A 22,444-nucleotide genomic window follows, 5' to 3' on the forward strand; every position below is an offset into this window, starting at 1 on the left:
ATCTCTCTTCCTGGTGGGCACCGCACGCTCCAAAGTTTTGTACCTCACGATGCGACCTTGAAACATAAGAAATTTTCGGCGTTCGCCTTAAAAATCATGACCATTGCTTTGCAAGGTGGTAGCTGGCAACGGTCATGGCCGGACACTGATAGGTTGTAAGGTTGTGCGAAGCTACATGACATGGCCAGTTTGGCAGGATTTACCAACTAAGACTTCTTAATTCCAGGACATTTGCATTCTGACTACCACTAGGTAGGTTAAGTGGTCTTTAATATCTTATCATACTGAGTGCAATGGTAGAGTCTCGCATTAAGAGAATAGTGATTAAGGGACCTGCAAAGTGCATGTATGTGAGCGAGGGTCTGCAAGGGAAACTGTGGACAGGAACCCTTAGTGCTGTACCTTTACACGCAGAGTCCCCGCCGCTATTTTTTTTACAACTTTCACTGTGCTGACTAGCTGTTCTGCAGACTGAACTCGAAGGCAGTGTTGTTAAGCCCTGATCATAGGTGTGCTCCCTGTTGCAAGATATGAATGAAAATAACACAAAAGCACTAAGTTCGAGCACTGCTTGTTACAAAAGAGTGTTTTTGTACCACCATAATATTGTGGGATGTCTACTTGCGTATGCAGCATCAAAAATTGCAAACGGGAGTTTCCAGCTAAATATGGCAATTTTTTCATGGTGCAATAATTATCTTTTTCCTAAAGTAAATGTTGTAAGTGCTTTGTGTAGTTTGTGTCCATGTATTTTAAATTGCAGAGGAAGCATACTTCACTAATAGTATGCTAACTTAGTACACTTGGAAATTATACCCGATGCACTCAAATGGGCCAGTGATGAAGTAGATAACATCGGAGTGAATGTTTGATGCAACATTTATAAGAGGAACAATAATAGTGGTGTTACCTACTCTGCTGCCTTCTTCCAAGAGAAACATATATAAGGTGGGAAAACGTTCAGTCTTTCGAAATATGTAATTTAGAATTATTGAAACCCGACGTAGCTTCCCTACATACAGGTTGTAACGATGCCCTTCAGCAGACCACAAGTGAGTCAAGTACAAAGATTTTTACAAGAGCTGCTAATGGGGGGAGCCCACCTTGAGTCATGCAACTGAATCCTGTTGTAGGAATCCACAAGCTAATGCAAGCTAAGTGGAGAAAGGAATGCGAGGGAAGCCCAGCCAAAAAATTAAGAGTGTGGAAATGAAAGAACTTGACTGCTCTTGCCAAATTCATGCAGTTTATGCATATATCTTCATGCATATATTCATACATATATCTGTCAAATTAAGAGATGAGCGATTAAGTGGGTTGTGAAGTTCATGTATGTGAATGCTGATCTGCAAAGGGGGCCGTTAATGCTGTTTAACGGCTACCCCCTGCCCCCCCCTTTTTTTTTCTTTTTAATTTCAAAGGCAACACCGATTATGTGTTCATTTCCTAAGTGTTTTGCAGCTGCAGTTCTGAAATTCTGAAGGAATGATTAAAAACCTCTTGCAACAAGGTTTTGTGATGGGTATGCTTCCCCGCGATATGTGGCTATGCGTACACTAAAAAAATGGGGATGCAATGTAAATTCTAAATTTTATGTGAAAGAGGCCCAACTTCTGCCGCTCCTTCTCACTATGGCACCATACTTCTGACGATCAATGCAGAGCACAATAGCAAGCAAAAGGAAGAGCATAAAAAAATTTTTATTGTAAAACGTAGTCAACACAAATATAAATACCAAGATCACTTCATATAAAAAAAATATGGCAACATAATTCACTCTCAGGTTCAAAGTTTGGCACAATCTGATTTCATCTTATCAGATGACCTCAGTTCGGGTAGGTAAATATTCAAAATGAGTGGTAGTGAGCAGTGGAATTTTGGTGTCGGCAACTGTGAGTATATATGTACACTTAGAAAATAATTTTCAGGCTATCACAACTCAACCTAACTTGGCCCTACCATTTTTCAAGAAGGGAAACAGAATTTTTCCTCAATTGTCCTGCAAGCTGGAGGGCAGTGTCCAACGCAGATGAGATCTGAAAAACAAAAAAAAACAATAGTGCATTAAGCAGCCACCCCTCGGTTAATTGAATTAGGACAACACAGAATATGCTACCTTGAACAGTGCAGCTTCTGATGGGCTACATGTGTCGCTACAGAGGCTGTGGGGACAAAACATTACAGAAACAGCATTAGTGGCATATTTCAATGCAGACGTAAGTCTCAACAACGGAATACCATTTCTGTGGGAAAGGTGCCGCTGGTGCAGAGAAATTTGCAGTGAAGCAACTCTGGGAAGGTGTTTCAGTAGTGCACGTTGGTTTCTTCGGGTTCTCCATGTGTTTACAGCAGCAACATGAGTGAGTCATACAGCAGGCCTGTTTTAAAGAGAAAAGTTAGCCTTGAAATTAAGCTAACCGGGGCACTGTACAGCCGTTGTTTGAACATATCCTCACCATGGTGCAGATCTGTGCATTTCGGAGAGCTGGATAGACGACGGCAACCTGGTTGTGCTTGGGTTGCCCAGGTGATTTCTTGCGGCTCTGAGGTGCGGAGCGGGGACGATTATTGGCACGGAGCTCTGAAACTTTGTTCGTATCATCCGTGACTGTGGCTTTCGAAACCAATGATTCGTCCGACAGATCAGATGCAACGCTTACGAAATTGCACGAAAGTGGTTCTTCTGTGTCCTGCAACTCCGGTGCGTGAAATAATTCCTCGTTGCCGTTTTCCGCTCGAAAAGTAGACTCTTGCACCACGACTTGTGGGTAGTCTTTTGGTCCAGGCGGCCTAGTAGAGTCATACTCGCGGGCAATCGCCGTTTTCTTGGTGACGTTACCTTCCGTTAGCGTTAACAGGTCCGATCTTGGCTCATCTGGGATCCTTCGCGTACCCGTCCGTACAAATGCGTGATGAGTATTGAATGCACGAACTCCGTGTTCCAAAACGCTATGGTCGCGCTGCAAAGCGCCCATGATTCCATAGTTAATCCCGCAAGCCAACTGGCATTTTAGGTTGTCGATGACATTAAGAGCATCGGAATATTTCAGCAGCAACTTGTTGTATTGCTCGTGAACTTCAGTAAGCGTGATGTTGACGGTATCTATGTCCACATACGGTTTCTGCACATATTCAGGCTCAACTTCCGCCGACTCGGAATCCGTTGATTCCATAGCGTTAGCAGTTTCCAAGAAGCATGCTGTGAACACGTAAACATAAGATTATAGTGAAATGGGACAAGTGCACGAGTATAAATATACGATCTCATGCGGCCGTTTGCAACACAATAACGAATGGGCTGTAAACTGATCATGCAAAAGCGACAGAAAACAAAGCATCTTACCTTTATTTGCAAGCGTTCAACTGGTTTAGCTTTGGGTTCAATTCATGTCGCTCATGTTCGCATGGCAACACCACTGTTGTTATGGCGACGAATGGCAAAAGAACCATGATGATGATGGAGAAGCATGTTCAAAATAATTATGACAAGATTTGTTTCCTTTTCTTTGAGTAGTGAAGACTCTGCTTTGTTTACTAGTATATAGCAAAAAGCAAGTGGCTTTATTATTTAGCATTAGTAAAAAAAAAAGTACATTTAAAGCACGATATTGCATGCGTAGCTCAAAACAATGTGGTTGCCCGTTTCCAACGTTTATAGAAACTACAGTGTACTAGTACACTGTAATAGAAAGGTTGGTATAGTGCTCTAGAAGATTGGGCAGTGTGTCGACCGCGCCGCGAAATACATGGGAGCGAGGGGCCGCTTTTGCGATGACGGAGGCGCCGCAGCGCAGAGGGCGCCACCAGCAACTGGTGTGTCAGCCGTCCGGGCGCCCGCGTATGCGCGCTGTGCGGCGGGGCGGATACCGCGCGGACTGTACGTTCTTGTTTGCTTGTGCGTCGTCTCGAGCTGTTCGCCACAAGATTTTACAAATATGCCGGTTAACGGTGTTCAGTACTGTTAGCAACCACCTAATTTATTTTCCATTTTGGCCGTCGGTAACACCTCGGGGAAGTAACATGACAGGAGTTCGCTCCGAAGAAAACAGCTTGGAGAGGGCCGGCGTACGACTCGCACAGCACGCTTCACTCGCCGTACAGCTTGCTTTAGCATTCCTAAAGCACCTAATTCACGTACAGAAATGTAGTAGTTTTGAAAAGAGGGCTGTGTGGAGGCAGGATGTATGAAGAAGTGAAACATACAACACGTGCTTTCGAGCGCTGACTAAAACTGGTCACAGTAACCCCATTATCAAAACAGTCCAAAATGGTATATTCCGTTGTTTTTCACGCCAACTATGCCGACTACAGTACGTCACTGAAGCCACAAGAGAAGTCGTCATTCAGTTGGAATGAATTAAATGTGGATTACCCCGCATGGAGGTAGAGATATTAAAGTAAGGACATGAAAAACGAACGACACCACGCCAACTGGCTACTGAATAACGGAACACAGTGGGTCAGGAAAGGTGGAAAAAGTGGGAGGTAAAGGTTTCACAGAAAAATAAAAAGAAACGTGTCGCTTACCAGGGAGGGAGAAAGGGGTTGGTGGAAGGCACGCAGCGCCGTGAAAAGAGCGACCGCGAATGTGAATAAAGGTTCAGAATTTTCGTGCGGCACGGCAAACGCATGACGAAGAAAGCAGGCAGCTAAAGACGAAGAAAAATGGAGATGTATTAAAAACAATAAAAAAAAGAGGAAACAACCGAGCATAAGAACCAAATGAAGGCCCGGGAAGAGGAAAGCAGTGCACAAACAGGCTGCAATCGAACGCGTATAAAGATATAATTAAGCATCGAAATTTAAGAGACAACAATTTGTGAAACTGTACACTAATCTAAGAACACACCATTTTCTTTTCTCTCCATAAGCTGAAACATTGTTGTAACGGGTAGCTTTATAAATACCCAGAGATGTGCGCTCTACTTAAAACATTTAATCTCAATGCGTTATAGTTTAACAATGACCTAATTGTTCCAGAAAATGTTTCCATTCTAGGGTGCGCAAGCCACTGGTAATATGCAAGTCATTGCCCCCAGAAGATCGCTCTAGTCCTGTTTTATGTACATACAAAAAAAAAAAATGAATAGCTTTGAAAAAGAAATAACGACGGAAAATAAAGGACGCAGAGGCTATAGGGTAAGCTTAATTCGCTTCCGCTAGATCATCCTTCTGCGAAAGAGAGGTTGTGAGGCCGGCACGGTTTCTCACCACGAACAAAAATAGCGCCATAGGTTCGAAGCTAGGTCGCAATTTACTCAAAAATTTGGCTCAGATGCACGGTCCTTTTCGACTGCTTTGCACTTCAGATTTTTCAAACTTCCTGTAAAATTTGAAGATTCAAAAAGTTTACCTACTTGGAGCACCAGAAAAGCTCCCACTTGAAGCAATGAAATTTAATGTGTTTTTGCGGCTTCGCTCTTTGCGAAGTAAGCGAATCACGACAAGAGTTCCCAAAGGGAAAATAATTAAATTCCCTTGAAAGTATTTCACGTGTAATATCAAGCTTGTTAACAAATATAGTCTGGATAGTACTGCAAAGAGCACCCGCGGCAAGTAGCCCGATTATATGTAGTCCGGTAAGCAGTAGTTGCAAGTATATCCAGTCGATTACTCATATTTCATACCACACACTAAAAGAATAAACACGCATTATGTCCGCATTTGATTTCGACATTATATTGATTGCTTGCGTATTAGGTGCTCGTCATCTTTTTCGCATTTTTCCGCCTTCTCTCGGTGCGCGCCAAGAACTGCATCATACCTGCCAATTCGACGCGCAATTATCAGTGATTTTATTTTTGTTTTTTTTTTTTGTTTGTTTGCTCTGTACCATTTGATGCCAGTAAAGCGTCCGCACTCAAGTGCCCACTATGAACGTATTACGTATGTGGCGGGTTTAATTTTTCATATTTTATTTGAAGTAATGCCCTAGCTGTACTTGACTTTTTTTTTTTTTTTTTTGGTTCACCCTTTGGTTAGTGGCACGCAAACAAATGTCCGCAATATACGTAATTGTTAATCAGGAACAAAGAATAAATGCTTGAGTCGTGTATACCTTGTTTATTTTCTTTTTGCCGGTAAATACCACAGTGCTTTAAATTAGTACGGTAGTGAATAAATGTGTTTTGCTCGCACACTGTATTTGTAATTTCTATAAGCGGTGATTAGGGCACATAAAGAACACCGATTAAAGAGATATATTACAGATTACTGACGATTTAAGATAAACGTTGTTATGTATTAATAAGCGCAAGCTGCAAAATGTAAGCAGGTGTTCGTAAATAAGGTTTGTAAAAAATAGGTGTTCCTATAGAGGCCTTACGAAGCACAAGCTTTGATTCGCATGTACACTGTTTTTCTCCGCGTGTTAATAGCGCTCCTGGGCAGCAGCCTTTATTCCCTTACGGGAAGAATGAATGCAAAACACCACGCTTCATTGCAAACGTTAAGTACAAATTGCTCATCTGGACGATTTGTAACTGTCCGCAGGAAGAAATGTTGAGAGTTCCAGATAGCGATTCAAACATCGCGCGCTGCTCCGAAGGACTACCCAAGCGTGCACGATGTCTCCCGATAGACGTAAAAGAATGGCAGGGGTCAGTTTAAGCACCTGGAATAAGTAGCCTCTTTATTAATTGTCACACTAATTGCGTAGCGTCTGAAAATCGCTCCAAAGAGAACCGCAACCAACCTCTGTACCCCCGCTATCCCGCGGCCGCTACGTGCCGAGCGGCGAACGTGGCACCCCTGTTGCACGTCGCGCCCTCTCGCGGGAGTCGGTTCTTGTCATCGCAAAAGCGGCCCGCTCTTCGCCGCCGGTCGTCACACTGCCCAATATTCTAGAGCACTATAACGTTGGTTCCAGTGCGATCGTTTTTGATGAGTACAGGCTCTGATCAAGTCAAAAGGACGTACAGAAGCAATCTAGGGTAGCCCACCCACGTGCTACTAGCGCTAGTAGTGCTACTAGTAGTTTCGGTTGTCGGAGGCATCCGAAAGGAGTCGTCGAGTCGTCTCGAAATGAACATGGCGGCTTGCCTGTTTCCGTCAGCTGCTACAGCTGCTACAGCGTCTGCGATGGCTTGCAGGCTGGCGGGCGCGCTGTTCTTCGGTGCTTCCAAGCGCGTTGCCTGTTGCCATAGTGAACGCTCGACTCTTTTACGATCGTTTTGTGTTTCTGCATACAGCAAGGGCGTCGGAAAGCACACGGGCACCCACGAGATCATCCTTACCAAACAGCGCGCCCAAGACTTGATACTGAGGCTCAAGCCCGAAGAGAGAAAGATTCTCATGGAAGAGCTTACGGTTCACGCCGAAAAGACGGAAAAGAGTGAGTTTCTTTTTTTAGATCTGAGCGTACTGCGGATTGTCGGGTAATTGCAACAGAGCTATCGATTGCGCGGAGTGAAGCTGCGCATGCTTCGCAACAGGTGTCGGTAAATTTCAATCGACACGCGATTTTGGTTTATGCTGCCTCTTGGAAACGCGCTTTTTCTTTTCTTCTCCCGTGTAACGCACCGTTTCACTTAAACTACAGAGAAAGCGTTTTCATGAGGGGAAGTTGTGAGACTTGATTTATTGCTGGCTACATTCCGATGAAAGAGTTTAGCGGTGACCCTTAATCTATGTATGCGCTATTCGCTTTGACCGAATTGATCGAGGGCTCAAATTTGCGTCTATTACCATTTGTAGTTCTCGAGAAAAAAAAAAGTAATAAAAAAAGCCCTGGAAATTGGGGGCGAGAAGAGAACAGAATTTGTGGGTGCCACTGTGACCATGGGTAATCGTGCTTGCAAAAGTAATCATGCTGAATGTTTCATCTAATGTGGAGCAGTGATATGGCGACTCGTTTTCCCGATGTTTTTGTTCATTTTAATACATTATAATTAGAACTCTCACTACCGCAAGAATTGACCGTCCTCGGCGTGGCCTCGGGAAAAAAAAGGAAAAATGCAGTGACTGTTCCACTTCTCGGTGACGACCCTAACCGCGTCGCGGGAGAAAAGGAAACATGGGATGGAAAAAAAAAAAAAAAAAAAAAAAGGCGCGCACTTGTAACGCCTCCTCACTTCTCGGCGCACGGCAAAGGAGGGTATGAAAGGCGTTACTGAGAATAAAGGTCGGGTTTTTGAGGAAAGGGAAGGCGTTGTTAAAGCCTCTTGGCGTTATTAAATATAGTAACAAATTCTATTTTATATTATCACATATGTGTTGGTCTTCAACGAAACTTTTTAACTGCCTCCTTATAAGGCTTTTCTGCATTTCTTTGGTTCAATAAAGAATTTAAAAAAAAAATTGTGCATTTTCAGTATTTTTAATCTTGAAATTTGTTCATGTTTCAGTCACAATAAATTTGTATGTCGTTGACCGGTCGGCAGAGTTGATGCCAGAAATAATTTAACCTTTCTTTATGAAGTACCTTGTGGGAACATCAGTCCCAAATTTGGCAGAAAGTGATACTTTTTTTAAATTGAGAGTTAAATTAAGCATAAAGGCCCTCGAGATAAAAATACATGACATGGCTCATTAAACACAGAATTAAACACAAAACAGAATGTTTTGCTCAAGTAAATTTTGTACAACTTGAGAAAAAAAATTTTTAAGTTCACAATCAGTGTCACTGCTCGGCATTGCCTAACTGTGTTTCACTGCATAAGACCTACGTGCCACAGCTCAATTTCAGAGTGCCAATAAACTCTGCATCCAATATATGTGGGTGGATGATATCTTCTGAGCGAAAAATGGCAATAAAATCACCATCTACGTTATTGCCATGTTTTTACACTGTAATAGCTGTTTAATAATATACATTTGCGTGGAGAAAGCAAACCATGAACAATTTCAGGTCTTTGTCCAGACGAGAGAATTATCAGACACGAAATATATTGTGCATGGCGCAGATTTATTGCTTCATACATAAAACAGCTGAGCTTGTTATGGCTCATGTCAGAGCCTGATTCTCGCCAATAAGTGCCAACAGTAGCTCATCGTTTTCAAAGCGAATAATGCGCATGTCATGCTCCATCAATTTGCAATGTCAGCATTACTCTGTCACGCAAATCCTCACTCGCTTCTCTGGCAAGAGTGCTTGCCAGCTTGAAGCAGTTTTCGCAAGTCATCACGGAATGAAAAATTCAAATGTTGAAAAGATGAGGGGATGAGAAAACAAAAGGCAGAGAAGATGAATGTAGAGAAGTTGCCTGTTTACAGTTTTAGCCTCCTTCTATAAGCGTCCATGGCCCCGTTCAAGCCATCATTTCACATTGCTGTAAGTTAGGAGGAAAGAAAGTACCGCATGATTCTTCTGCCTCTGCAAAGTTGACTAATCTGCAAAGTTGACACAGTAGGCGTCACATAGATGCTTTCTTTGCATTTCTGACCACACCGAGGCCAAAAATGAGTGTCAAACTCTGAAAAGTGCATCGTTGAAGATGGATTTTTGTTGACATCAACTGACTGAGAAAGGGTTGGCTTGGGAAATCGCTAAAGTAAACATGCGTCCCAAGAAAAGGTCGGCGCCGCATATGTGTTATGCAGTGAAAGCATGGCACTGGTTGGGATTTTCAAAAATATATTTCTCGCATAAAACAAAATTTACTCAGACAAAAAATTGTGGATTGCAGTTTAAGTGTATGTGGTTAATGAGCTATCTCATATATTTTTATCTCCGGCGCCTTTATGTTTAATTTAGGTCTCAATCTACGAAAAGTATCACTTTTTGCAAACTTTGGGACTGATTTTTTAAGAAAGTACTTTTTAAACAAAGGTTAAATTATTTTTGATATAAACTTTACTGACAGATGAATGGTAAAATTTTTTTTTTATTAAACCATGAATGACGTTTATGATGTAAAATACTGAAAACACCCAATTTTTTGCTTCTTTATTGAATCAAGAAAAGGCTTATATGGGGGCACTAATGAAGTTAAATGAAAGAATAACCCATCTGCAATAATATAAAATAGAATCTGATTTCCAAAATAGAATCTGTTTTCTACTTGACTTAAACACATTTAAATGTAAGCATCTTTTACGTCTTCACGAAAACGCTGAAAGGCGCTTACGTGATGAAAAAAAATTTTGCCCACAACAGTATTCGCACAATCGAACATTGTCCCAATTTTTCTTTTTCAACGGAATCGAAGATGGTCACTTTTGGAGGCTGCGACAATTCGTATGGAATGACCCATTTGCATTATGGACACCTGCATGATGCATAGTACCTGTAGTAAAAAGAATTTCAGCTGGTTTAATGTGTAGGACAAGACACAATGGTGCTGATGTTAAATGGTCTTTATTTTAGAGTCACAAAGCTATTTAAGCATTTGTCTGAATCCAGTTATGAGGCAGCTGTGAGCTTCTGGCACTTCATTGTACCTATTATGTTGTAAGGTACTCATAGTATTGTAACTCTCTGATGACACTTGTTGGCCTTGTCTGTTGACAGATGGGAAGGCAACCATGCCAACAGGTGATCAGCTGCGGATGTTGGCCATACATAACGCACTGCCGTTTGTGGGCTTTGGGTTTCTTGACAACTTCATCATGATTGTGGCTGTGAGTGCTGGCTTTTCTGTTGCTAAGAGACATGTGTTCAAGGAATGGCAGGAAGTAGAAAGTATTGAGGCTCAGCTCTTAGTTGTTTAACTAAAAATAGTTGGTTATGATTGCATGACGGATATTTCCAGGCAGTATCTATAAACATTTATGCTGTTGAAACATTGGAGTTGTGGTTTTAATTTTGACAGCCACTCCAGAGAACTTGGAACTTGAAGAAATATTGTGGGCCCAGTTTACTTGTGTACCATTGTGTGTACTGTGCTAAATGTTATGCTTTGTTTTTACATCTTTACTTCAATTACTTGTTTCCTAGCGACAAGTGTTTAAGTGTCTAGAACTCATTACACAGGTGGACCTATTTGCCTTTCAAAAAATCTGCGAAATATGTCCTTGTTTCACGAAAACATTTTTTTTTACACCATAGCTTTTGGCACAGCAGTTAGTTCCTCCGGGATTGTCTCATAACTAAGTTACTTTTGCAGAATTGTATAAAGAGAGGATGCAGATAAGTGTGTCACTGAGGTATATTGGTAGTTCTGACATTTTGAGGCAGTAGACAGTGCGAAAGTCTCAGGCTTTTGATTTCAGATGTGGTACGAAGTCTCTATTTTTCCAGAGTGTCTATTAAATTCCATGTTTTTGACCCCTTTCTGTCTATACAGGGCGACTACATTGATACAACCATTGGCATTGGATTGGGCATTTCAACAATGGCAGGTACTCATTGTTCATGCTTCATGTCTTTATCTGTTAAGAACTACTGTTCAGTTGTTTCAGAAGTCTGGAAGAGTTCTGGGACTGTGGTTGTGTTTATGCGAAGGTAGCAAGCCATCGTGTTTTGCAGAGCATGAACCATAAGTGTGAAAAAAATTGTTTCAGTCCGCTGAGTGTGCACACTTGGTTTGCTAGTGTTTGATAGATGGATTAGGCAGTCCTCCTGACTTGAAGTGAATTGGCTTGTTTGCTGTTTCTTTACAGTTCAACTTATTTATGCTGTAGGGTACCTTTATTTTCTATTTTGTGTTGCTCAGGTATTGAAAATAAGACAAGGAATAGGAAACCAAAGGAAGCATCAGGGTAATTGCTGTGAGCTTTGTGATAATTGTGTTAAGCTGCAAATTTGCACAACAAAATTGCTGCAATAAGTGCATGGCTTACAGCTGTCATCAGATCACTCCATTTTTGCGAGTAGAGAGACAATCAGCCAGTACTAGCCAGTGTGGACTTGTCAGAAACAAAGCATAGCTCGAACTCTAAAATCTGCTAGGCTTCGTTGCTGTAATATTTTCCTGCATAGGCTGGGTTCCATGGTTACTTTCAAAGCACAACTGTGCTATTTTGTGAGCCAAAATATAAAGAAACTCTCCGTTTCTTGTTTCTTACTTTCAGCTGCTGGTCTTGGTAATGCCATATCTGATGCTGCCGGAATCGGGTAAGCCCTCTGATTCCAACACCCGTTGAAGTTCACGGACTTAGAGCAAAGGGTGCATTCAGCTTTTGTGTCTGATGCATCTGTTCTTGTAAAATTGGTTTGAAGTCTGGCAAAGTGTGCAGAGTGACAGGTCAGAGTGAATCTTTTTATTTTAAGCTGTTGAAAGCAGTAACTTGAAACCTAACCTTCAATTTGCACTGCAGCACATTGCATGTCTCAGAAAATTTAGGAGCTTTTGTAATGCATGGGTACAACTTGGAATTAATGTTGCAGTGCACTGTCGGTGCACATTAGAGATCCCCAGGCATTCAAAATTACCCAGAGCCCTCCGGTTTACAGCATCTCTCGTAGCCTGAGTCGCTTTGGGACGTTAAAACCCACAAACCAACCCAACAAGTCTTCTTCCTCCTTTTCCTCCTGCAAAATGAGCTGCCAAGACGCTTGCAAATGGTGTCACTCAGCTTGTTGGGTCACTCTGAACACAATTTTAACGTTGGTATGCATGCGAAACATGCTTGCAGCTCACGTCATATAAAAAGCTAACAAAAAGGCAGGTTGCTTATGTCAAAGGAGACCACGCAGCATGATGATCTCAGCTTCACATAAGTGTGATCCAGTGCAGTCTTCTGTGAGTCCCCAAAACATGCAGTGGCAAAGATGAAATTCAGTGTGTTACTTTGAGCGCCACTGACTCACTTCATATTATCAGTCATGTTTTTAAAAGCGAGCAGAGAATACGGTCACGCATGCCTTGTTTTGACGAGAATACTTTGTCTCTGCTTCAGGTCTGCGTGGTACGTGGAAAAGCTGGCCGTCAGGATTGGAGTGCAGGCTCCAAGCCTGACTCCTGCGCAGCTAGAGATGGCTGCCACACGGTGGAGTGCCAACATTGTGAGTGCCTCTTCACCAGTGCCTACGTTGTGCCATGTTGCTAGATTTCTAGGCTTTATTGTTGACAGGTTCAGAAGCTTCAACTGAGTGGGCATATTGACATGCTTTTTAGCCATTTCATTTGCATATGGAGGGAGCAGGAGTGCTGTTAAATACTGGCTTTATGGCAGATCAGAAACGTTCTTAGTAGAAGCGTACTCATATAAATTGTGTCTGTGTGGCTCTGGGGAAAGCAAAGAAGTTTAGCTGTTCTCTTCAGGGCGAACACTTGAACTTTGCCATGAGGCACTGTTTGTGACTAATTTCAACCATCTGCGGTTCTCTAACAAATGAGGGCTGTAATGAACCCCATAGTTGAGATTAACCTTGAATTTCTACTGCAGCGATTGTATCTCTCCTTAGCAAGAGAGGTGCTGAATGGGTAAGCAGTGCCGGATGGATTAGGCATAGGTGACACTGTCTTCTTTTGGATCTGTCATTTCACATACTCATTGCTGCAGGCTGGCATATTTTGACGCTGTCTTTAAGGGACAGACTTTGCATTTTGTTTAGAGAAATTTCCCAATTGCTTGAGGTAGTCAAGGTCATTTGATAACAAGGAACCAGTCGCATGGTGGCATGAAATTTGAAAGTGGGTCAAGGACCACCCAAAAATTTGTATACTAAGACATATTAGCAGATGGATTAGGGTAGATCAAGTAAGTGGATTAGTATAATGTGTGAAGTTAGTTTAATTAAAGGTTCTAGAACATGTTAGGAAGAGGTGGCTCATTCGCAGCTGCATAGGGAAGTTCGAACTCTATCAAGTCTAATTTTCGATGGGGAAGGGTGGTGTGATGCAGAACTGGTGAGAAAGATTGGAAGTGGATTTTGAGAGGAGATAGGTGTGTAGAAGTGGCGAGGATTTGTTGAAGTGGAAAACAGACAACACCAAAAGCAAAAGCCTTCTCCAGTTTCTGGCAGAAAACGAGTTACATGACTTTCTATAGTATGCCTTGTGGCAAGTTAGCGGGAAAAAAAAGCGGCATGCTGCACAGAGTGCCAGCAAAATGAAATTCGTAGCCTAGCCACAATTTAATCGCAAAGAATTTTTGAAAGAGACACATATGCTATCACATTATTCATTACTTCTTTAAGGAAGTGCTTAAGGAAGCCCCTAAGTTTTCCTTACTTTTATATGGTTATCGAATTCATGGCTGGGATAGAACCAGGCTTGCTTTTCCTCCTCAGGGAAATTCCCGTAGCATTTCTGCTCGCTTCTCCATGCCTACACTTTGGTACATACATTTAGCCTCCAGTGCATCTTGGCAAGTATGAGTATTAATAAGGTGCCTAAAAGCAAATACATTTCTAGCCATGTGAACTAATGGTCATGCTTTTTTTTATTATTATTCAGCATTTGGCCTCATTTCACAGATATTGCACATGCAATTCCTCTGATATGAAAGGTATTCATCAAGACTTCGCTGCTCAAAGCTAAATTTTATTCAGTGATCAGAACTACCCTCAAATTGCTCAGTCCCCTGCACCTCACTAGACGCTATGAGCCAGGGGCTGTTGCGAGTGTCGCCTTGTTTCTTTCAGGGGAGAGCTGTGGGCGTGTTCTTGGGCTGCATCCTGGGCATGTTCCCACTTCTGTTCCTCAGTTCGAAGGAAGACATGAGGCACAGCCAGCTTCAGGAGCAGCACAAGCCTGCCAGTTGAGCTCATCGCACAGTTCTCTCGCACTGTATCTCACCTCTTGCTGAACTCCTGCCAAAGAATGCTGACACTTCCTCCGCACTGTCTAATCCATCCAGCCCACACGTGCAGCCTTCTTTCAGCACAGGACGTGCACGCACACATGCGTAGGAACTGTGATGTGCCTCTCTCTGCCTTTCCGCTTGCTGCTGCTGCCGTTACATCCTGGTTCGTGGAAGGTCTTCCTTGTCTGGACTCCTGCGTTTCGCAGATGTTTTGTGGCCCTCTCACGTTAAGCCACCTTGGCTGCATATGTGTTCATGTGCTCACAGTTGTGTGCACTGCTGTCAATGACCTCTTGAAAGCCAGCCTTTCCAGCAAGCTATTCTCATGCAGCTAAACCGGTGTTCAGCACACTTTGAACATATAGTTCTCTCCTCTTGTGTCAAGCTTGCAAGGCTGACCTAGTGACGTAATCGCCAGTGTCACCTCCATGACAAGAAGCACATTTTTATCCCATTACAATCTGCATAACCTTTGGATAACTGTATGAGTGGGGAGCGTCGTTGGGTTATGCTTTATGTGACAGAAGTCGCCGTTTGATGATGTCTATGGATGATGACTTACCTAACCAGTTGGAAGCTGGTCTACTGGCTTTGTTGTTGTATTGTGAATTTCCTGCCGAATTCTGCTGCTGAAACGCTGCAGCATTTAATTCTTCTACTTCAAATAGCCATTCATCTTATAAATGCATTTCCGGTGTACTGAAAAAGATTGCTGCAAACAATTGATGTGTGATCACTCCAGGCCAGCACAATTTTCTGTGGCCTGAGCCTGAGAAGTGCTACTTCTAAAGCACTGCATTCTTGCCGTTTCTGTTGTGGTTGCGAGAGAGAGCTTCTAGGTGCAATGTTTTGCATTGCGTTTTTGATGCCCTTTAGAGGCTCCATGAGAGCTGTGTTGTCTCCACTGGACGCTGTTAACCATTATTTTTAGAGAGATATTTGCGATACTGACGTGGAAAAGCTTAGAAGGGAAGAGTGTGAGCAGAGAACCTGCTGCACTGCACGATAGTTTTATTGCACGCATTTTGTCATTGTGAAAGCACGTGCAAAAGTGAGCCCTGTGAGCACCACTTTGTTGAGTCTCATGACAGCGGAGAAGTGTCAGTTCAAATCATCTATATAGCGTCACGTGAAGTTTTTGTGACCATTTTTGCAAGCTAGATGCTAGCTCTGGTGCATATTTAGCTGTAAATTGTGTCATTCTCATCGTTTTATGTTATCATATTCGCATCAATTTTTTTTGTGGTGTATATAGAAATGGGCTGCTAGTTGGGTTAACCTATGTATGCATGCTAGTCTTTTACAATTTCTTCTTTTTTCTTTTTGTCATGAGGTTTATTTCGCGCTGACCGCAAGCATCCGTGTGACTTAATTCTGCTTGTGTTTGTCAACTTCCTCGCTTTATTGGTTCTTAGCATTTTCTTTGGCATTGCTAATTTTGTGCAATATGTTTCCGGAAAAGAGAAGGAAGAGGGAGAAAAAGGGAAGAAACTGGTTGCTACGCTCAAGGCAAAGTAGTGGGAGGAAGCACTTGTGAAATTGTAACATGCGAGAGTTGCCAGAAGTCATTAGCACTTGAGCACATTGTCACTGCGGCGCATGCAGTCTTCCATGCCTTTGGTGCTTGTCCAAGGTCAGACCCTTTTCTGCTTGTCTGCGCGCATTGGCCAGTAAGGTGGCTACGTGCAGTCATACACTGTGCTAGGCCTGGTGTGTTCTGGTGCACTGGTTAAGAAAAGAGAAACTAATGCTGTGCTGGTTGCTGTCACCTTCTGGTGCAGATTTGCCATTTTGGACTGGTACGAGGGTGCTCTTAATTGCACTACACTCTCCTATAACACACTTCAATACACTACAGTTAAAAAAAAAAACATGCATAAATATATAAGCACAACATGCAACTGCACTTAAAACACATTTGATTAAATTTAATTTGATTAAGGAACATTTTTTATTTTTCAACAAACTTTTATAACTTGATTTTTTTTTATTAAAAATGTAAACATTATGGTGTGTGTAATGAGCAAGGAAAATTGATTTCTGACAGTACAATTTGGAACTAGGGACAGGAGTAAAGCCTCAGTCTGGTGTAGAGCATTTTCACTCTCGGTTATGGGGTACGTCTTCACCTGAGAGAAAGAAAAGCCCTTTTGTGAAGCTGCCGGTCAGCGGAACAGGGGCTTTCACTCATTCCACCCCTTGTATAAGTTTGTTATGCGAATTAAAAAGCTGACAGCTAAGGATTTATGTAATGTCATAAGTGTAAATTATGTGCACCAGAAAGTAGTTTTGATGTTTTGGCATCAAGTGACACCCACATGTTGTGCCAATGCGCTGCTTGAACAAGAGAAGCAGCACCTATGATGCTCGAACGAACGTTTATGCTTAGATACATTATTTTGACAGAATTTCTATTACCGCAGGATTGCACTTTCTTCTGTGCTGCGCGTTGGGCAGGACACGATGTCACCTTTACTTATTCACCTGTTGTGCACACTGTGAATATTTATCTCGATGGGGCCACATCTCGACAAGACTACTACGGGGAGACTGCCGAGCAATCCTGACCCTATGTAGACATCTATTTCAAGCCCATATTGCACAAAACCTACATCATCTCATGAGACGCCCTTATCAATGTAGTTATTTACTTTGCCTCTTTTACATAGCTCTCTAACATGTAGTGTGTAGATAGGTTAGTGTGCTAGTTTGGGGTTGATGTCCACAGGACAGGTTACGTGTTAGTTTTCTTTTAACCCCAGCTCAGCTGCATAACAATCATTGCCATACACTGGCTCAGTGAGAACACTTTGAGAACCTGGAGTAAGCTTTATAGGGGAGGAGGCGGCCCTCGTGCTATGCGAGGTGGCAAAGAAAAAGGAAGCCAAGGTAGATTTAGGTTAGTCTTGTCGAAGTAGTTACTGTCAGAAGTGAATGAAATGCTATAATGCAAGCATCAGAACCGGTGTACACTTGTCATGCTTCTTGCTGTATGTTAGTATACTGAGAAGCTTGTCATGCAAAGGTAACTTGAAGAGACTGTGAACTTGGCTCTTGAGCATTTTGCTGCACACTCCTGGAGTGAGAGCCTTTGTGTATTTGCGGGAAAAGTTGTTTTAGGAGGGAAACTTTTACCGTGTGAACAGATTTATAGTTGGCATCTGATGGGTCAGGGTAATTATGGCATCATGAAACCATGCCATGCCGAGGCTGACCATTTATGATCACTGTGGTGTATCTGCTACTCTCTTCCATCTTTCAAATGCATTTTTTGTGACTAGCAGTCTTTTGGTCGTGCATAAATATACAGACATCACCTGACGAGCGTCATCTCTTGAGAGACAATTTATGGGGTACAGCTGATAAGATGCTTGTCTCAAAATACTGATAACCTGTAGTGTAGAAAGAGTGAGGCATTGTGGGTACCTGATATTCGCACTGTTGTCTCCGTTAATCCTTTGGTTTCGTAAAATCTTATATTTGAAATGTGTGGCAGCCTTGGAAAGGAGCCTGTGAATCTAGACATTCTTATTTGTCGAATTTAAATGCTCTAGTAGGAAATGAGCACTGGCATGCACTGCGTGCATGGCTATGACCACGTCATATCTTCATCTTGGCATCGCATACACCAGAACAATAAGAGCTTGCATTATCATGTTTCATTCGTTGCTGATAGTACAAACACACTCTAGATCACATCTTCAGCTAGTAAGTGCTAGTTGGCTCTGGTATATCAGAAACAATATGCCAGTGCAAAGGCTTTTAATGAGCTATCTATTTTTCGCCAGTAAAAACTACAATAATAAAACTGCAATGCCTAGAACGCGTTAGTTAAGCTCACTGGTTAAAATTTTAGCATTTGTAGCGAAAGTGCTAGGTAGACAGAATTGAAAGGGAGGAGGACTGGGCGCTGTACTGTTTCAGATGTGGAGGTCTGTTATTAGTTATTTTTATTAGAAGAATTATGCGGTTCAAGTAAACAGAATTGGAAAACAAAATGTCCTAAAAAGGGTGCAGCTTTGATGTTAATGGAATATAATCATATGGACTGCAAAGCTTATTGCTGTCTTTACTTTTCTGAGGTTTATGGCATGTGATTGATTGTCAGCATTAAACGGCACAAGGCTCGTAAAAATGACTTAAAGCGGCTTCTTAAGACAGCTGTGCTCCCTGCATCTTGATTGCTTGCATCTGCCATCTGATTATGCTGCCTGTTACATTTGCGAACCCTTTCATTTGTATCCTAGCTTACCAATGAAGTCATTGTCTATTCTTGTGCTTTGAGATGTGACCGTGCCTATCTTGTAATCTTCTAGAAGCCGCGTCACTGCTTGCCCTGACCTCTGTGATAAACAGGGTTCTTACCAAGGAGATTCCTAACAAGGTTACGCACTCGCATTCACAGCGTTTCTTTTAGTGTGACAGTGCAATGATGAAATGTGTTCAGTGAATCATATTGTGAGATGACAGTGAAAAGTACTCGTTGAAATGAATGTGGCTTTTTTTGTGGTCAGAATTTGCTGCTGTAAAGCATAATATTCATACTGCTAAATATGCAGTTAATTGTAAGTTTGGTGCTTTGTAATTTTTCTGCACAGTTGTGCAGCAAGGTGTTTGCTATAAAAAATTTCAATCTGAATTTAATGATGGCAAAATGCCCATGTCACTTAAGGGGCCCCTGAAATGCCACTTGCAGTAAAATTCTAATGATAGAGGTGGTCTTTGTGAGTATTCAAGTTTGGCTTTGTGTGGACCCGATAATGTGCAATTAATGCTTGGTGCTTATGAAGCTCGCTTAAAAATTTTTGCGTTACGAAGAAAATTGATGGCATACCTATTGCTAATAGGCGTTTTATAATTTTAGTAAATAGTTTTTGGGCACTTTAAGAATAAAAAATGTCATCAAGTGGCTAACCCGTTACACTGCAGTGCCGCTCTTGTGATGCCGCACGGGGCAGCTTGTGCCATTTTGAATAGTGTTGTTTCTGGTTTTTTGAGCTTGCTGCAAACCAGGATCGACTGCATATGCTGAACAGCAGGTTATTTCATCACAATACATCTCCAAGTAACCAGTAAGTTATTCTCCTGTGATATTTCTCTCAGCAGGGTGTAATTTTTATTGATATTATTTGATTTAACAATAGCTTACACTTTATTTTTCAACTTAATCACTTAATCAACAGGAAAATGGAATTCTCTGCAAGGTGATGTTAATAATTGATTTGAGTGACATTGAACACATTGCATTCTTTCCATTGGAATTTTGCAATAAGCCAGCTTTGCAGTGTTGTCAACATTGTGGAACAAACTTGATGGCATTAAGTCTTCACACATGGCACCTGCCATCCAAATTAGTGCTATTCATAAATCTGGAGTATAAAGAGCTCAAAAATAATTTCACGAGTGTTTGCAGCATGGTAGTCAGATAAATTTTCATTCGTGTCATTTCTAAAATTTTTATTTCTATGTTGAAAGTCATTTTGTTTTACAGCATGGAAAAAAAATGTGCTTTGCCTTGTTTTACATGCATGTTTGTGAATACTTACCGCTATCTGTTCGACTGCAATCTTTTCAGCCTATAAGTTGTGATACCTCTTATCAGTGCTTGCTATTGTGTGCACTGTTCACCTCTTCTTCCACTAAGGACACCATAATGTTGTTCCAGTGCTTGGTGACGTGTGTTGGACAGCAATATACCATGACCAAAAGTGCACCAAAATTCTGGTGCATATTTTCTTGTTGCCAAGTCCTTAATTATGCTGTTATGATATTACTCATTGCGACAGTTCTCATGCTAAAGCTCCACTGTGGCTAACAGTCATTATTTTTGTGATTTGTTCAAGACCAGTTGTGAAAGTGTACTGAAAAAGGCATGCTTGTTGGTATACATTGTGTTAATTAGAAAGAGACTAAACATATGTTTTCTTGATGTTGTATTGTTATTTATCTACCTTAATATTGATGTAATATTTGTCTGCATCGATAATATTTTTGTATTTGCTTGAGCTTTTCCTTTGTTTTGCATATTTGAAATGAGTGAATCAAAATTTTTCGCTCTTTCTTTTGGGCCGTTAAATGCACTAGAAAAAACAGCTAGCCTCTTCGCTGAGGTGAACTCCTCCCTCTGCCATCCTGTGTAATGCAATAAAGACGAGATTGCAATGATCTTGCTGTGTTCGAAATGTTTGGCTTTGCTCTATGCAAATTTATGCAAGCGTGTTGAAAGCGACCCTACGTATAATTGGTTGTGCAAAGTACCTGGGGCTGTCCTGTACAAGTACGGGAAAAGTAACATGCTGTTATCTTCTAACATGTTTCACACATTGCCTAATTGAAACTTTCTGTGATGATAATGTGCCTACAGGTAGATGTTGCTAAAGTGCTTTCTTACAGATGAATGATTTTCTTTTTTAGGAGGGAAGGCGTCATTGCACTGAAAATGGCATTTCATGCTCAGTTCACTAATCTCTCCACATGTACAAGTCACATTACGTTTTTTCACCCATTAACTTGTGCCCGCACATGTACATGTCATAGTCTAAGTTGTGTGCACTAATGTTCACTTATGTTCAAATCAGTTTAAATTTTGTGATCTGTTCACTCGCATCTGCACATGTACTAGTGTGTGGCCCCAAAGTAAACGGAGTACACGAATGAACAGAATTTCGTTTCACAGTGCGCCCTGCAAGCAGATGTGCATGTGTATAGCTTGGGTGCATGTGGGACACCCGAATGTTCAGTTCAACACTCTTAGTGTCTGCCTCATAAGCAGCCCGGATGAAGGAGAGTGCTTTTTTCATAGGCCCATGCTCTGTTTTAGTTTGGGGGCACTAGTGCAAGTCACGTGGTCGAAAGTTCGTGCTCCGTTCTCTTATATGGTTTAAATGTGCTTGTTCACTTATGTGTGAACATGCACAAGTTACATGGCCTAAATTTAGTTCTTTGTTCACTAATATCTGCAAATTGTATATTTCTTACAGTCTAAATTTCGTGCTTTGTTCACTTATGTTTGCGCATGTACATTTCATGTAGTCTAAATTTCGTGCTTCGTTCACATATATGTTCGCACATGCACATGATCAAGTCACTCTACATTTATTGTGCTCCATCCACTAATGTATGCATACATACAAGTCAATCTAAGTTTCGTGCTCCGTTTACTTATGTCTGCGCTTGTACGGCCTAGCGCGATTTGAAGGTTGTCACTAAATTTCGTTCCGGCACAGCGGTAGGAGGAGGTGGAGGAGGAAAGAACTTTTATTGTCCGACAAAACTGTGCCCCTCCCCTCTTGGCACTAGAAATTTTCCCCGACTTGACGGTCGCCCAGTCAGCAAGAAGCGTGACGATGCAGCATAGAGCGATCCTTTAGCTATAGGTAAACTTATGTATTCGTCTCTGCGTTTGTGCTAAATTTAATTTGAACATTGTAATTTGAATGCGAGCGAAGGTCATGCGGCAGTTTTAATTCTCGCTTTAAGAATCGTCACTTTAAGTTTAAAAATTGTCCCCCTTAGAAATATGCCTTATCAGGGTCCTTTGCAAAGCCTGTCCCTTCGTAAGGTGTATCTGCACAAAATCCGCATAAGTGATGACTAATCATCTACCCGGTATTGTAGTTTTTCCTGGTATGTCCGCTTTTACTTCTTTATCAGGCCACAGAATCCCTGGTTCCAGCCTGAGAAATACATACTGAAGAATTTTTTTTTTCACTTCATGACCTACTTTCTTCTCAACCATCCGCCGCTCCCCACTCCTTAACACCTACTCTATTCTCACCCACTTTCCCCTCCCTAGCTTTTTTTCTCCGGAAGC

At 41.8% G+C, this 22,444-nt stretch overlaps 2 protein-coding genes across 2 annotated transcripts; one reads left to right on the forward strand and one right to left on the reverse strand.

Annotated features, from left to right (window-relative positions):
* Positions 1-1,680: 1,680 nt before the first annotated feature.
* On the reverse strand, positions 1,681-3,466 carry LOC146178455 (uncharacterized). Its single transcript, XM_084578285.1, has 5 exons — positions 3,344-3,466; positions 2,457-3,199; positions 2,239-2,378; positions 2,117-2,162; positions 1,681-2,036 (listed from the first exon to the last, which is right to left on the reverse strand). The coding sequence occupies exons 2-5, from the start codon at positions 3,171-3,173 to the stop codon at positions 1,956-1,958; spliced, it is 984 nt and encodes a 327-aa protein (XP_084434411.1). The 5' UTR covers positions 3,174-3,199; positions 3,344-3,466; the 3' UTR covers positions 1,681-1,955.
* Positions 3,467-6,813: 3,347 nt separating this feature from the next.
* Positions 6,814-20,800, forward strand: LOC146178456 (transmembrane protein 65). Its single transcript, XM_084578286.1, has 6 exons — positions 6,814-7,333; positions 10,451-10,560; positions 11,226-11,280; positions 11,953-11,995; positions 12,781-12,886; positions 14,471-20,800. Exons 1-6 carry the CDS (start codon positions 7,024-7,026, stop codon positions 14,588-14,590), a joined length of 744 nt encoding a protein of 247 aa, XP_084434412.1. The 5' UTR covers positions 6,814-7,023; the 3' UTR covers positions 14,591-20,800.
* The last annotated feature ends 1,644 nt before the right edge of the window (positions 20,801-22,444 follow it).

The sequence above is a fragment of the Amblyomma maculatum genome, chromosome 9, assembly GCF_055883805.1.
Source record: "Amblyomma maculatum isolate TAMU_Amacu chromosome 9, ASM5588380v1, whole genome shotgun sequence".
NCBI classification, from domain to species: domain Eukaryota; kingdom Metazoa; phylum Arthropoda; class Arachnida; order Ixodida; family Ixodidae; genus Amblyomma; species Amblyomma maculatum.

Excerpts from the sequence above, each read along its gene's own strand:
- LOC146178455 (XM_084578285.1), bottom strand. The coding sequence starts at position 3,173 with ATGGAATCAACGGATTCCGAGTCGGCGGAAGTTGAGCCTGAATATGTG. Across the intron at positions 2,379-2,456 it reads ATGCACAGATCTGCACCATG|GCCTGCTGTATGACTCACTC; the intron begins GTGAGGATATGT and ends TCTTTAAAACAG. Across the intron at positions 2,037-2,116 it reads CAGAAGCTGCACTGTTCAAG|ATCTCATCTGCGTTGGACAC; the intron begins GTAGCATATTCT and ends TTTGTTTTTCAG.
- LOC146178456 (XM_084578286.1), top strand. The coding sequence starts at position 7,024 with ATGAACATGGCGGCTTGCCTGTTTCCGTCAGCTGCTACAGCTGCTACA. Across the intron at positions 11,996-12,780 it reads TCTGATGCTGCCGGAATCGG|GTCTGCGTGGTACGTGGAAA; the intron begins GTAAGCCCTCTG and ends TCTCTGCTTCAG. Across the intron at positions 12,887-14,470 it reads CACGGTGGAGTGCCAACATT|GGGAGAGCTGTGGGCGTGTT; the intron begins GTGAGTGCCTCT and ends TGTTTCTTTCAG.